Source organism: Monodelphis domestica, chromosome 2, assembly GCF_027887165.1.
Source record: "Monodelphis domestica isolate mMonDom1 chromosome 2, mMonDom1.pri, whole genome shotgun sequence".
NCBI lineage: Eukaryota > Metazoa > Chordata > Mammalia > Didelphimorphia > Didelphidae > Monodelphis > Monodelphis domestica.
The window spans coordinates 493,059,118-493,073,482 of record NC_077228.1 but is presented as its reverse complement, the minus strand read 5'-3'; the positions used below and the strand labels follow the sequence as shown (position 1 = coordinate 493,073,482).

The following is a 14,365-nucleotide window of genomic DNA, read 5'->3' as shown; positions in this document are numbered from 1 at the left end:
TTGGTTTTTTGGTAACGTTAATATGGAAAAGAACTGGGAATTTTGGAGAGCTTCAAGCTTAGTATGAATCAATGACATGACAACCAAAAAAGCTAATGTGTCCTTTAGCTCCTCAATGAGATTATATGACCATTCAAAAAAGATTAGCCTAATAACTGAGAAGGGAAAAATGGATGAAGTAGATGCCATAATCTTGCCCATATTGAAGCGTTAGATTATGTCATACTCAATATTAATTCCAAGACAGAAAATAAGGCTTTAAAAAAAGGACTATAAGGATGAAAGAAGATTAATTCATATTTGAGAGGCTGTGTGGAGCTTTCAATGATCCTAAGTTGTGTCTTCCTTCAAAGGTCCATCTTTTAACACCAGTACTTCCCCAGGGATGCTCTATAACAGCTACAAATATCATGGAAAATAAGATCTCAGAAGTCCTAAAATCATAGGTGACCCCCAAGACCAAAAGCAAGGTTCATGGTAGATGTGAATTGACTGGCCCTAAGAGGCAGGTGGGGAAGTAGCAGATTATTCGTTGCTGAGAAGAACAGGAAGAATGCAGGAAGAGAATGGAATTCTGATGTCAATGGGGGATGGGGCTAGAACCTCTAGCCAAGAAAAGGAGATCAGCAGTTGGAGAGAGGGTTCTCTCTTTTGAACTTGAAGAAAAAGGAGCATCTTGCTGAGCTCAACCTGTTGTGATCCCTCATCTATATGAAGAAAATCAGATTAGCCATCCTTCCTCAGTAGTGGATAGAGACTTTTTCCCTTTGGGGAAGATAAGAGACTATATACCCAAGAAGATTTTCAATTGACCTCTTCAATAGCTGTACATCTTTCTATATCAGGAAAATACAACAGCCTGACTCCACAATCTCCCCAGAGCTAAGCCCTCAACCCCAATTTAGGTTAAGTAGAAATTGGGGATTTCCTAATTTTCCCTCTACCCTAAACCTACCATTCCTAAATACTAAAAAGAATAAATAGATCTTATTAATCCAGAAGAAACTGAACATCTTATTCATCTAATGTGCCTTATAGGGGGATCAGGATAATATCTATCAAGGAAAGAAACCAGAAACCAGAGACTGAAGGGGATTTCCTCCTTTCAGCTCTGGAACTTGATCAAATCTCTCATCTTCCCTTGTGTAGCTCTATCCAAGAGAGGAAGTAGTGTTTCTTTTTATCTGTCTCCTCTCTCTCTTAGACCTTTCAAGCTTTGGTTCCTGACCCCCTCCCCCCCCCCCCCAAAAAAAGTACAAAAGGGATAAAGGAGCCAAGCTTTGAGTCAAAGAGACCTTAGTGCAAAGGCTGCCTAGTCTAACACATACTAGCCATGAACAATCCAACTTCACTTCTTAACGCTCCAGAAAATTCTGATTACATCTCTCTCTACATCAGTGGAGGGAGTTTCCACACCAGGGAATTCCCCATTCCTGTGCAATCACAAGTCCAGACAAAAAAACAAACAAACAAATTTGCAGCAACGAGTAGGTCCAAAGATATCTTTATCAAGGGTGTTATGACCCGAAACAGAAGCGAGCCAGCCATGCAGGAAGAGGGAGCAATAACAGATAGCCTCAAGATGGCACTAGGATTTACAAAATATAAAAGTAGCCTTTATTTAGCCAAAGTAGTATATAGTATTTACAAAATATAAAAAAGGAAGGTCTTTGGAGACCTTGGATACATCTCCTGTGGAGAATTTACAGAAAGACTGGGTAGAGGAAGATTCCATGAAAGTGAATGCATGGAACAAGGAGGGAATAAGTAACTACAATGGGTTCTTCTTCCATTCAGATTTAATCTGGTGAATTGTTCTGGGTGAAATATTTTAGAAAGAATATTGGGGGAAGGCTAGGTAGTACAGTGGATAGAGAGGACCTGGGTTTAGATCTGACCTTTCACATGCTTTTAGCTATGTACCTCTGGGCAAGTCACTTAACCCCTGTTGTCTAACCCTTGCTGCTCTCCTGTCTTAGAATTGATACTGAGGCAGAAGGTAAAGGTTAAAAAAAAAGGATATTGGTCACCTGGAGCATCTCCAGAAAAGCATGACCAGGGCAGTGAAAGGGATAATATTGTTGCTCAGCTTTCATTGTTTTGAAGAAGACCAAAGACGACATAAGGAATCTTGAGTTGCTTTTGAGTTATATTTAAGCAAGACAGTGGCACAAAGTCATCAGTCTCACTCTCTCTCTTTCAGTTATCAAAGTCCAGTGGCAAGACAACAGTCAGGATGGCCTGGGGTGCAGTGGATGACTTTGGCACCTTCAATGTCTGACCAAGCTCTCTCCTTGAATACAGTGATTGGGACAATAACCAGGCATATCATATAAAGACAGATTATGGCAAGGATATGGCAGATAATGACTTAGTAATTAAAAAATAAAAATATGCAGATGGGATCAAATCTCCCAGATAAATTATAGCACGTACTGATTTCTAAGGTATAAAGGTTCACACTAAAAACTTAGTAACTGGTAGAGTTAGATAGATGAGGGATCGGGGTGGGGTGGAATCACCTTAGACACATTTGTACTGCCCAGACAAGCTAACTTCATTAAGGAGAATGGGATAATAATAATAGTAATAATACCAAAAAAACAAACAAAACAAACAAACAAAAAAACCCCAGAAAAACCTACCCTAGAGTCAAAAAAACCCTGAAATCTGATGCTGACTCTCTCCAAACCTCAGTTCCCTCATTTGTATAATAGGAATAATAATATCCATCCTGCCTTTTTCACAAAGTTGTTGTGAAGATGATGGACATGTGTGTAACTGAAAATCTGTTACTCTAAAAAACTACATTTCCCAAGAGTCCACTGACTTCCTGTAGACAGAGGATATTAATGAGTAGATGGTCCTCTTGGGTTCTCTTTCTTGGGCTTGCATACAGCATGGTGGAGATGGTATGCTAAGCATGGAGATTTTGAAATGGCTAATCAGTCATGCCCAGAATTTGATTGGAACAGGGTTGATCTGAATTTTTCTTACCGTTGGCCCTTGTGGCAGAGGAGATCCTGTCCTCCAGCTGCTCTCGAAGGCGGTCATTGATGCAGATGGATTCCTCAAGTCGCTGGCGCAAGTTCCGGATCTCACTGAGATGTTCCTCCAGCAAATCAGCCCCTAAAAGGTATCCCACCACCAGGGAAGGGAAACAGGAAGGAAAATGAAGGGCATAGTCTGGCTACTATTAGTCAAGTTATTCAACACACAATGATTAAGTGCAGATGATATAAATGCCAGAAACTGTGCTAAGTGCTGGGGCTCAGGTTGTTTCCAATACCTATATAACCCTCCTGCTACAATTTCATCCCTCCTGATCTCATCCCCTCAGAGCCTCAGACAACCAAGTTGAATTATCACTAGAGATTTACATCTATGGAAAAAGGAGACAATTTGACACAGGGCAAGAATATAGCAAACAATAAAAAAGGGGGGCTTTGGGGCCCATTAGAAGCTTGGAAAAACCATTTAGTCCATTTTCTGGTTTCTAGGCAAGATTTTCTGCTTGAGAGCAATGATGGGAACATATACTGCCTGACATTTTTATAATAAATATTCACAGAGTAAATTGATTTTTTCCAATAATTTGAATGAAAATCTAGATGACATGTTTACCAAATATGCAGATGGGTCCAAATCTCCCAAATAAATGATAGCATGTACTGATTTCCAAGGTATAAAGGCTCACACTGAAAACTTAGTAACTGGTAGAGTTAGCTTTGTTAAAGGGAAGATGGGAAAAGGAGACAACTCTAGCTAACAAAAGTCCTGAGTTAGGTAGATGGCCCAGTAATTTGGGAGCCAAGCCTGGAGGTGGGAGGTCCTGGGTTCAAATCTTCCCTCAGATACTTCTTCACTGGGTGACCCTGGGCAAGTCACTTAACCTTCATTGCCTAGCCTTCACTGCTCTTCTGCCTTGAAACCAGTTTTCATGGTACTGATTCTAAGATGCAAGTTAAGAGTTAAAAAAAAAAAGAAAAAAATTTAATTAAAAAAATCTCAAGACGTTAGAACAATGATTCTAAGATGCAAGGTAAGAGCTCAAAAAAAAAAGAAAAAAATTTTAAATTAAAAAAATATCTCAAGACATTGGAACAATGATTCTGAGATGCAAGGTAAGAACTTAAAAAAAAGAAAAAAATTTTTAATTAAAAAAATCTCAAGACTTTGGAACAATGAACTAAAGCCAATAAAAGACAACTTAGTAAGGACAGATGTAAAGTCTTGCACTTGTGTTACAAAAAATTAACAATACATACAAGGACGAGGAAACTATTAGAGCTATAAAACAGTTTGAGTGAAAAGGGATCTTGGGGTTTTTTTAGTCGACCATCAGCTCAAAAGAAGGCACTACGTATGACTCAGCAACTCAAAAGGCTAATGTCACTGTAGGTTGCTCTATTTTGAGAATGAGGAAGGTGGTAGCTTGATGATGAACCACCCTGGTCAAACCAGATCTGGAGTCTTGTGTTCCACAATCATGTCCACAGGAGGGCAACCAGAAAAAGGAAAAGACTTAAAACTATGCCCTAAGAGCATCAGCTGAAAGGACTAAGGATATTTAGCCTGGAGAAGATGGTGATGGGGAGGGCATAAGGGGATGGTGACTGCCTTCAAATATCAGAAGTACTATCATAGAGAAAAGGAATTAGACTTATTCTGCTTGACCCTGGATGGTAAAATAGAGCTCCAGGGAGGCAGAATTGGACACGATATATAAGGCTCCAACAACCTAACAGTTGACCTGAAATTAAATGGGCCGATTTGGGGAAGTTGTAGGTTCTCCCTTCGCTGGAGGTCTTCCTTCAGTCAGAGGCTAGAAGTAACTACTTGGTGGGATTTTGTAAAGACAATCTATACTTTGGAGGTTTAACTATGAAGTTCCAAGATTCTGTGAATGGAACTTAGATTGGCTTCTGAAGGCAAAAGAGGAGGCTACCCTGTATTGTGGGATCTCAGGTACTAAGGAAAGCGTGAGTCCCACTTGTAAAAAACAAAACAAAAACCATCCTTCCCACATCTGCTGACTCTTGTCTTGTAACATGGAACAAAACCTACCATTCAAAAATTTAAGAGAAGGCTTAAAATAGCAGTGTTCTTAGAAGAGAAGCGAACACTGCCATTCTCTCCTGATGGCTGATCCTTTCCCAGAGCACACTGGAAAGGAGGGAATGATGAAGAATGAAGTGAGTGCTTATTGAATGATTCTGAGAGCTCTTCCTTCATCTATCTCTGAAGTAAGAGTGGTATTTATTTCTTTTTTCTTTCTTAAACCCTTACCTTCTGTCTTAGAATCAGTACTGTGCATTGGTTCCAAGGCAGAAGAGTGGTAAGGGCTAGGCAATGCAGGGATGAGAATGATGCTGCTGAGCTATTCTTCACTTCTAAATATGGGCTCTCACTCAGCCTCCCTGTAACCCAGCTAGGAAGTATCTGAGACCAGATTTGAACCTAGGACCTCCCATCTCTAGGCCTGGATCTCAAAAGTGATAGTTCTGGGGGCAGCTGGGTAGCTCCGTGAATTGAGAGCCAGGTCTAGAGACGGAAGGTCCTAGGTTCAAATCTGGCCTCAGACACTTCCCAGCTGTGTGACCCTGGGCAAGTCACTTGACCCCCATTGCCTAGCCCTTACCACTCTTCTGCCTTGGAGCAAATACATAGTATTGACTCCAAGATGGAAGGTAAGGGTTTAAAAAAAAAAAGTGATAGTTCTAAATCTCTCCCCCGCCCCAATCTAGCAATTGTGAGCTTTCAAACACGAGTTACTATAAAAATTAAAATTAATGTGCAATACTAAAATATTATGTTTTAAGATATTTATTAAATGATCAATCATTAGAAGTAAAGAAATAAAAAGTTAACAACAAAACCCCAGCCATATGCCTGTGGCTAATCAGTATGTTAAAAAAAAAACCCAACAACCCCTTGCCACCATCAAGACAGGAAGCCAAAGAGGGCAGAGCAGGAATGCCCATTGAATTTATCCCCTGTCTACAGGAAGTATGTAATACCAGGAAGTCAGTGGGCTCCTGGGAAATGTAGTTTAGGGAAACATTTCTAATTATACATTACCTGTAAGTTTGGATTGAGGTTGGCACACTGAGGAGTTTGAGGACAGGTCTCCCAAAGCACTGCCCTTCTGAGGTCTAATCGGTTCCCAAAGGCCACTGTTGCTGACGAGTCCTGAGTCTGCTGACCTGCAAAGTTCTGCAGAGATCCCCAGAGGATGGGACTGGGAAGTACGGTGAGGGGTGTGCAGGCAGTGGGGAGAACCGACTTCAGCAAGGTTGCTAGGCAATGGGGCTGTCATGGCAGGAGTGGGAGGACTGATACCTGAACAGAAAAAATACATTTGTAAAATAAAATAAAATAAAACAAGGCAAAGAAAAGGGGAAAGATGGGGCCAGAGGAGAGTCAATAGGACGATGGTTGGATATTGCTATAGGAAATGAATGGAGACCAAAGTGGGATATTCAAGGATTAAGTGACCTCTGCACCAGGTGACATTGATACCAAAGATCAGCCAGGTAGGAGCTTCATTCCCTCCATCCCCACACTCCATCCCATTCTACAGCAGAAAATTCAGAAATGACTTTGGCTAGAATGCTGCTGACTGTTGTAGCTTTCACGTCAGGGACAAGCATTGGAGTCTGAGGGAGTGAGAAGTGGGGAGAGGGCTCCCATGCTCCATGCTCCTGAAAGCTTGAGATCTGGGATGTGTTCCAGTGGGCTTAGTATGAAAGTCCTAGGACTTCCAAATTTATTTGTGAACCTTGGGACGAGAGGGCAGAGCCTGGAACAGTAGCCATCTGGCTAATTTTTCAAAGTTCTGCATTGGGACTGTGGGAGAAGGCAGAGGACATAAAGTGGACAACCTGGATGAGAATGATGCTGCTGGGCTGTTCTTCACTTGTAAGCATGGGTTCTTACTCAGCCTCTAAATTTGGGCTCATTTCTATCCAGAGGCTCCAGGTGAGCAGTGAGCCAGAGCCAAGTGTTTCACAAGGAACATAATGAGCCACTATTAAAGCAGACATCATCTAGCTCTGATATAAAGAATTCAAGCCTCAGGGACTTCTTACATTGGGTGGGAAGTTGGAGTAGATGACCTCTAAGTGTCCTCTGATAGGGCCCTTCCCATTGTCCTCTCTGACATCTCCCTTGGCAGAAAAGCCAAGCTGGGGAGGCTGGACCTCAGGGAAAATTCAGTTGACTCTGCTTCCTTCCAGGCAGCCATCAAGGCCACAAACATTTAAGCACTTGCTGTACTCAGAGGGCTCACTGAACTTCCCTTTGGTCCTCAATCACCATCCATTCCACTTATGCCACAGTTATGGAAAGTGTGAATATATGAATAAGAACACTCCCCTCTTGGCATAAACCATTTGTCACCCTGCTTGGGAATTTTAAAAGGATGCCATTGTTTCTGCCTTCAGCCCACTCAGGATCCTTAGAGGGCTCAGGGAGCTTCCCTTTTGGTCCTCAATAACCATTCCATCCCACTTATACAGTTCCTTCTTTTCCATGATTTAAAGAATACCCAATCAGTGTTGTTTAGGGTCTCTGGGAATAGGGGCTGAAAGGGATAAGACAAAGATCAAAACTAGAGGCAGTGGACAGACTTTTCAATCACAATCATGGAAACATCTGAATATATTAGTAAGAGCACTTGTTATGGACATATATCCCACGCTTCCCTTGCCAGAAAGCCCTGAGCACATACAAACACTCATGTGCTTTAAGGACTTATTGACACCCACACAGATAAGTCTCTGTGAACACTGTACATCAAGTCTTCAATGACCAGAGAAGCTGCCATGCAAACCACAATGTTAAGCATATATGATTTCTGGAGCAGAGAAAGAGCCACACTGAGCAACAGTCATTCTTCCAGGACAATGCACCCAAAGACAAAATGGGAGTTCATTATGTCTGCTTCTGGGACAATCTGGTACTAATGCTCTAGCCCAAAGAAACTAGGAAACAAGTGGTTCAAAGAGCAGCTGCCAAACATTCTTCCTGTTTAGCCCAAGGTAGGAATGTCTAGCTCCTCTTCAGGCTTCCTTCCTTACAGGGCTGTGTCAGGGGGTCCCCTTTTAATTTTCCATCTTTTCATTTGGATCAGGTCAAGCTGACCAGAAGCGAAAAAGAACTGGAGAAGGAAGAAAGGAGTGGAGATGAAAGGACCAGATAACTTTGACCCTTCCAGTTCCAAGATTGTATGATTCTACAAAAGGTAGGAGAATCTATTCAATTTGGGTATGAGAAGAGATTGTTTTCTGGCAATTCTCACTTCTAGATCCTCTGCTTCCAAGCCTGCATTTGGCACCTTTGTCTAGTCTTAAGAAAGAGAGGAAACTACATGGCATCTCTGGAAGGGGGCTGTAGAATTTGCCTCATTCAGACTTCACGCTCTGGGTAGAATTGTACTTGAACCTAAGCCAGGTATGGCAGAGGAATGCTTCTCCTATTCTTCATTATTTTCTTGGTAATAGATTTCCTAATCTCTGTCTCTTCTGGGAAAAATGACTTTGCTCAGCTGGATTTCAAACTATCAAGCTGTGCTGGCTAGCTTGGGTTACTCGGGTTCCTCATGTTCCACTGAACTTTTATTAGTCTACGAACTGCCCCAAATGGGCTAGTGTAGAGAGTTAGCTATGTAGCCTCATGCTGAGAACAAACTTGAAAAACAGCAGGGGAGAAAATCCAAACGTGCCTGACTCTACACACATCCAGTCTGGCCCATTCATCTTTTCACGATCATTCATTGGGAGCCTTGGCTGTGGATTCTGGGCAAAAGGTCTCTCTGATACTGACCGATCCTTCCACTCAGTAACCTGTAGCCCCATCACTCCAACCCCTCTCCCTGGGTTTGTGTATTTTCAAGTCCATTTAGTTTCTTCCTAGAGAAAATGCTCCCAGAGTCAGAAACATTCAAAAAAGGGTTGTTTGTTTATTTTAAAATTGTTTTGGCTATAGATGGCCCTACAAAATAGACCTTTCAAAGAAGATTCATCCAACCCAGATACCAAAGACTTCTCCTGAAAGATAAGTAGCCAGAGATCTAGGGTGTGTGTGTATGGAACTCTGTGAAATAAAGGAACCATCCTAGAGGGAAAGCTGGATGACTCAGTGAATTGAGAGCTAGGCTTAGAGCTGGGTTTGACTCTGGTCTCAAACACTTCTTAGCTGTTGGTCCCCACTGCCTAGCCCTTTAGCCCTTCTGCCTTGGAACCAATACACAGTATTGATTCCAAGATAGAAGAGTTTATTAAAAAAAAAGAACCATTCTAGAAGGTACAATACATAGTATTTCACCCCATAAATCCTGCACCCCATTCTTCTGGCCTCTGGAGATCTGTCATTCACCCGCTCAGTAGGAGATCAGACCAGACTAGTCATTATCAGCTTCTATGGTGGGGGAAGAGAAGAGTTGCCCTCTACCTTCTTAGTTTGTCTCCCTGATGTTCTCAGGATAAGACTACACTGCTAATAGGCATTTTGCAGTTAAGGGGGTCAGTATAAATATGAAGGGGCCATAAGTAAGCCTGCTTCTCCCCTGTCATCTCCAGGGTCTCATCTGAAGATTCTACAGCCCAAACCAAGTTAGAAGGAAGGGAAGTCTTCCCTCATGGTAAAGTCTGGTGCATTCGATTCCTTGTTGCACTTCAATTCATATACAACTCTGGACAACGGACCATGCCTAATGCCTCAGGAATACCCTTTGCGTACAATGCACACACACACGCATACGTTCAGCCAACTGCAGTTGAATGAATTTCTCTATGTACCAAGCAAGCAGAGCTGCCCCCAATCTGCTTCTGCTTCAAAGTCTGCAAATATCTTTTTTTTTTTTAAGCCACAAAGTTCACTGAAAGCCATGCAGAGCCACATGCCACAGAGAGGAGACAAATCCACTGGGAGTCTCTCACTTTCTCCCAACTGCTTCTGTAGCATCTGCAACTCCTGCTGAGCCTCTGCCAAGGAGAACACCGATGTTCCACAGCAGCCAAGGAGGGGAGGAGCAGAAGGGGGAGGGGGGCCAAAAGGCAGAAAGATGGAGGGGGTTGAGGAAAATGGAGGCTGGCGAAGGCCAACCGGCTTGGGCATGGAGTTAAAATAAAGGCCTGGAAACAAACAAAGACAAAATAGAGAGATGGAGAGAAAGGGAGGAAAATCATTAGAGGAAGAATATGAGAACAAATGGAGACAGACAGACAGAGGGAAATAGAAAGGAAGAGAGGGAGAAAGAGAAAGGAGAGAGAGAGGGGGGGAGGGGGGAGAGAGAGAGAGAGAGAGAGAGAGAGAGAGAGAGAGAGAGAGAGAGAGAGAGAGAGAGAGAGAGAGAGAGAGAAGATGACCACTTCCAGACAACTGTAGAATGAGGCATGGCATTTTCTGAAAAGGCAAAAGGTGACTTCTCACCTCCTGGGAAGTCCATCACTTTTCTGGCTTTCCTCTTTTTATCCCCCACAGAACTTCCTTTTGAGATATAGTCTGGGTTACCATGAAATGAAGCATCTGGCTTGATAAAAGCAAAGCGATCCTTCCCTAACATCTATCTGAAGCAATGGGGCAGCACTCCAGAATCTGTTCTCAGGAGGATGCTTGCTAAATACTGAGTTGAAAAGGTAGTGAATGAAAAAAGGGATGGATTTAGAGTCAGAGGAGGTGAGTGTATATGCATCCCAAAGCTGTTATTCACTACCAATGGCATCCCAAGCAAGTTGTTTGGATGGGGCTCTCAATTCCCTTAGCTGTAGGATGAGGCAGTTTGAACAAGATGTGGACTCTCTAAAGTCCTTTCCATCTGTAAATGCTTTGATCCATCTGTGTCCCTAAAGCCGGGGATGTGTCATTTTCATGTCATCCAAAAATGCTGGTATTACTCTTACCAAACATTCAATAAGGAAACATTCAAGTACTAAGATTGAAGTCTTGGCTTTCTAATTTTTCCTCTGTTTTATCTTTAAAAGTCTCATAGCACTAAAGAGTGCCTTGAACAGAGCAAGAGGGTTTATTATATCTATACATTCTAAAGCCCTTCTTTTCTGACTCGGTATCAATTTTAAGACAGAAGAACAGAAAGGGTTAGGCAATGGGGGTCAAGTGACTTGCCCAGGGTCACAAAGCTAGGAAGTATCTGAGGCCAGATTGACCCCAAGTCCTCCTGATTCCAGGCCTAGTGCTCTATCCACTGCTGCCCCATTCATATTTGATTTAAATGATCTGACTTGAGAGAAGTCACTTAGATGTCCAGTACCCTGCTGCTTAAGGGTAATGAAGCCCCAGTTCTGGGCTTCTTCCTAAGGATCTCCTACAGACACAAACACTGCAGTCCTCTTGCCTAAAGGGGAACTTTCCCCCCTTCAAATGAAAGACAGGCAGACTTGGAAGGTGGGGTAGGAAGTAAACTCCGACCAAATTCTTGGGGTACTGCAAAAGTCAAATCCCATTTTGGAAACAGGAATGTGAAAAATAGTTCAAATTTACATAGTACTTTAACATTTACAAAGAGCTTTCTTTCTAAGATTTATCATCTTCATTTTACATGGGAGGAAATTAAGATACAGAAAAGTTAGGTAATCTGACCAAGATCACATAACTGGTGTCAGAGTGAAGATTTGAACTCAGATCTGTCTCTAAGGATATCCTTCTTTTTCAGGACAACACCTCAGCTTCCCAGGATGAAAGGAAACTAGGAAGCTAAGAATGAGAAAAGCTAAGAGGTGAAAAACAAAGTTTCCTCTTTTCCTCATTATCTATAGGTCTCTGGTTGAACTAAGAACTTTCTAAATGTTTAGATCAATGATGTAAGCTCAAGTTTCAGTGGTCTGTTGGTAGAAACCAAGAACATAAAATACAAATGATGAATAAAGTAGCTATTTTCAACTCTCTGGGACTTAGGGTCCTCATGAAAAATATAAGTGAGATAGGGGGCAGCTGGGTGGCTCAATGGATTAAGAGCCAGACCTAGAGATAGGAGGTCCAGGGTTCAAATCTGTCCTCAGATGCTTCCTAATTATGTGACCCTGGGCAAGTCACTTGACCCTCATTGCCTAGCCTTTATCCTCTTGGAACCACTACACAGTACTGATTCTAATACAGAAGGTAAGGGTTTAAAAATGTGCATGTGTATGTGTGTGTGTGTGTGTGTTGCATGTATACCTATCTTAAGAAAACAATTTAACAACGAGGCACATATCACCACTATAACCCAAAAAAGAATTAGGGAGAGGTCAAAATAAATGGTATAAAAAATGTCATTAACAGAGAAGTCTCAGGATAACAATAAGACTCCAAATCTAAACAAATAGATGTCCTTCATTTTCTGTAAAATTAACTCAACATTCCAATACAGCCATAGAATTATTATGGCTATCCCTTGGAATTTTCCATAAAAAGATTGAGCCCATCTGAACCCTTAACCATCATCCAACAAGAGGGAGGAAGGCAAATTCGAACAGGTACAACTGAATGAAGTCTTGGGGCAAGGATCAATTTTCTGATGTCCTGCTTGTCCCTTTAGGCGGCTGCTGTCCTATACCTATATGGACTGGTGCATACCTGTATGTGCCTGGCTGGCCTCCTTGGGGGGTTTCTGAGAAGATGGCATGGTTGCGGGGATGCTGCTGGATTCCTTCTTAGCCCCATGGGATGTAGTGGTAGAGGATGGGTTAGATGAAGGAGCTGCACTTTTACCCGAATGATGGATGGAGTCTACAAAACCCATGAGTGAAAGAGAAGTTTTCATGTTATACAGAGCAGTGCAATTTTGACTGTTTTCCCAGGAAATACCAGGGCCAGAGTTTCACCCCTAGTGAACAGAGCAAACCAACCTGATGGATTCATATCCACTGACTTGGAAATAGGATCTATATTTGGAAGGGAGATGCTTCAATGGAGAAGCCGTCCCATATGAAATGATAATCTCAGAGCCAAGAGCCCTTAGTAATGGTCATACCAAAAAGCAGTGAGAGAGGCTGTTGAAAGCTTTGGGTGATCAAAGATACCTGGGGAGCAAATTGTTTGGGAACTCTTAATAGCAAGGTTGGCACAGGTGAGATGGAAATTCACTGCTTAAGGAGAGCATAATGATGAAAGGATCGATGCAATTGCTAGCTTTTGATATGAGGATGAGGCCATGCAGTGCCCCCGCCAAATGAGCATGGTGTGATATTCTGTGTCATGGTTACCAGTCGTGATAGTGAATTCACAATGATCCAGACACACTGTCTTCTCAACAGCAACCAACTGCCCCCTGGTGAGCCATAGCATGCATTTAAAAGATGGAAGCAGGATTTTGAGGTGAACTTTGTGAACAGAGAACACGGCAATATGGAACATGAGCCTGAAACTCAACAGCACCATGCTGGTTTGGTGATGAGAAGTTCAGTGATTATTATAATTCCCTCTATAAAACCCAAAGCTTTGAGGCTTACCTGGGAGGTTGGGTGAAGCTTTGTCTGCACAGTCATCTTCATACTGGGTATACTCGCTGGCCACATCCATATCTGAGCTGCCTTCCATGTCCTCTGATAGGAAAGAGGTGCTGCTGGGAGATCGATGGGAGTCTGAGAGGGCATGGCTGCTGGAGGGAGTTAGGGATCTAGCGTTGAGTTTGGACTGCAGGGCTTCAATCACTTTCTCCTTCTCTTGTAGTTCTTTGCTGAGCCTAGTGACAAGGGAACAAAGAAGATGAAAGCATGGTCATCTGCAACCCACCACTACTGTAGTGGAGTGATATTTTACCATCGGTGAGAATTTGGGCCAGGCAACCAACTTCTGTGGGTCTGTGTGTCCTCGCTGTAGAATGAGGGTTATTGAGCAAGATCATCTCTAGGGATCTTTCCAACTCTAAAGCTATGATAAGTGCTTCTTTCCAAGGCTCCATCATGTGTCTTCTTTGTCTAAAATCTCCTGGGGTTCGACACCTGGTTGGTTGATCTTAAAGTCTGACCCATGCTAGGTTACTAATCTTGGAAAATTAACAGGCAAATGAGAACAAATATGATGGTGTCAAAATAAAGAAGGAAAAAAAGACAAGCTTTCTACACAAAGGAAAATGCCTTTATGTATGAAGAATAGACTCTTTTTTTAGACTTTTTGGTTACCATTTGTTAATATATAACATAATATGTAAATATCATACATATAATTTATTATAAATATGAAATAAATTATATAGTATATGCTTATCCAAGAGAAAAATATTCTCACATTAGCTATGTCCACAAATCTATGTCTCATTCTTTTTTTCCCCTTCCTTCTCCCCAAGAAGGCAGGTAAGATGATACAGGTTGTAAGCATATCATATAATTTCTTGTTTCAGTCATTTTTAATTACTGTAGGAAAC

The 14,365-nt window shown here is 42.1% G+C and overlaps 1 protein-coding gene and 1 long non-coding RNA gene across 25 annotated transcripts in view; one reads left to right on the top strand and one right to left on the bottom strand.

Annotated features, from left to right (window-relative positions):
• Positions 1-14,365, bottom strand: part of LOC100617812 (myomegalin) — a 312,633-nt gene that overhangs the window by 32,900 nt on the left and 265,368 nt on the right. For 15 of the 24 annotated variants that reach the window (XM_056819272.1, XM_007485320.3, XM_056819284.1 and 12 more), the window contains 5 exons: positions 13,452-13,684; positions 12,577-12,729; positions 9,942-10,136; positions 6,082-6,342; positions 2,998-3,129 (listed from right to left, as the gene is read on the bottom strand). In XM_056819272.1, coding sequence (XP_056675250.1) covers positions 2,998-3,129; positions 6,082-6,342; positions 9,942-10,136; positions 12,577-12,729; positions 13,452-13,684 — 974 coding nt within the window. The remainder of the gene's footprint in view (positions 1-2,997; positions 3,130-6,081; positions 6,343-9,941; positions 10,137-12,576; positions 12,730-13,451; positions 13,685-14,365) is intronic. The other 9 variants (XM_056819282.1, XM_056819279.1, XM_056819285.1 and 6 more) reach the window with 1 other exon arrangement.
• LOC107651013 (uncharacterized) lies at positions 13,189-14,103 on the top strand. Its single transcript, XR_008916784.1, has 2 exons — positions 13,189-13,399; positions 13,672-14,103. It is a non-coding gene; the product is annotated as an uncharacterized LOC107651013 (long non-coding RNA).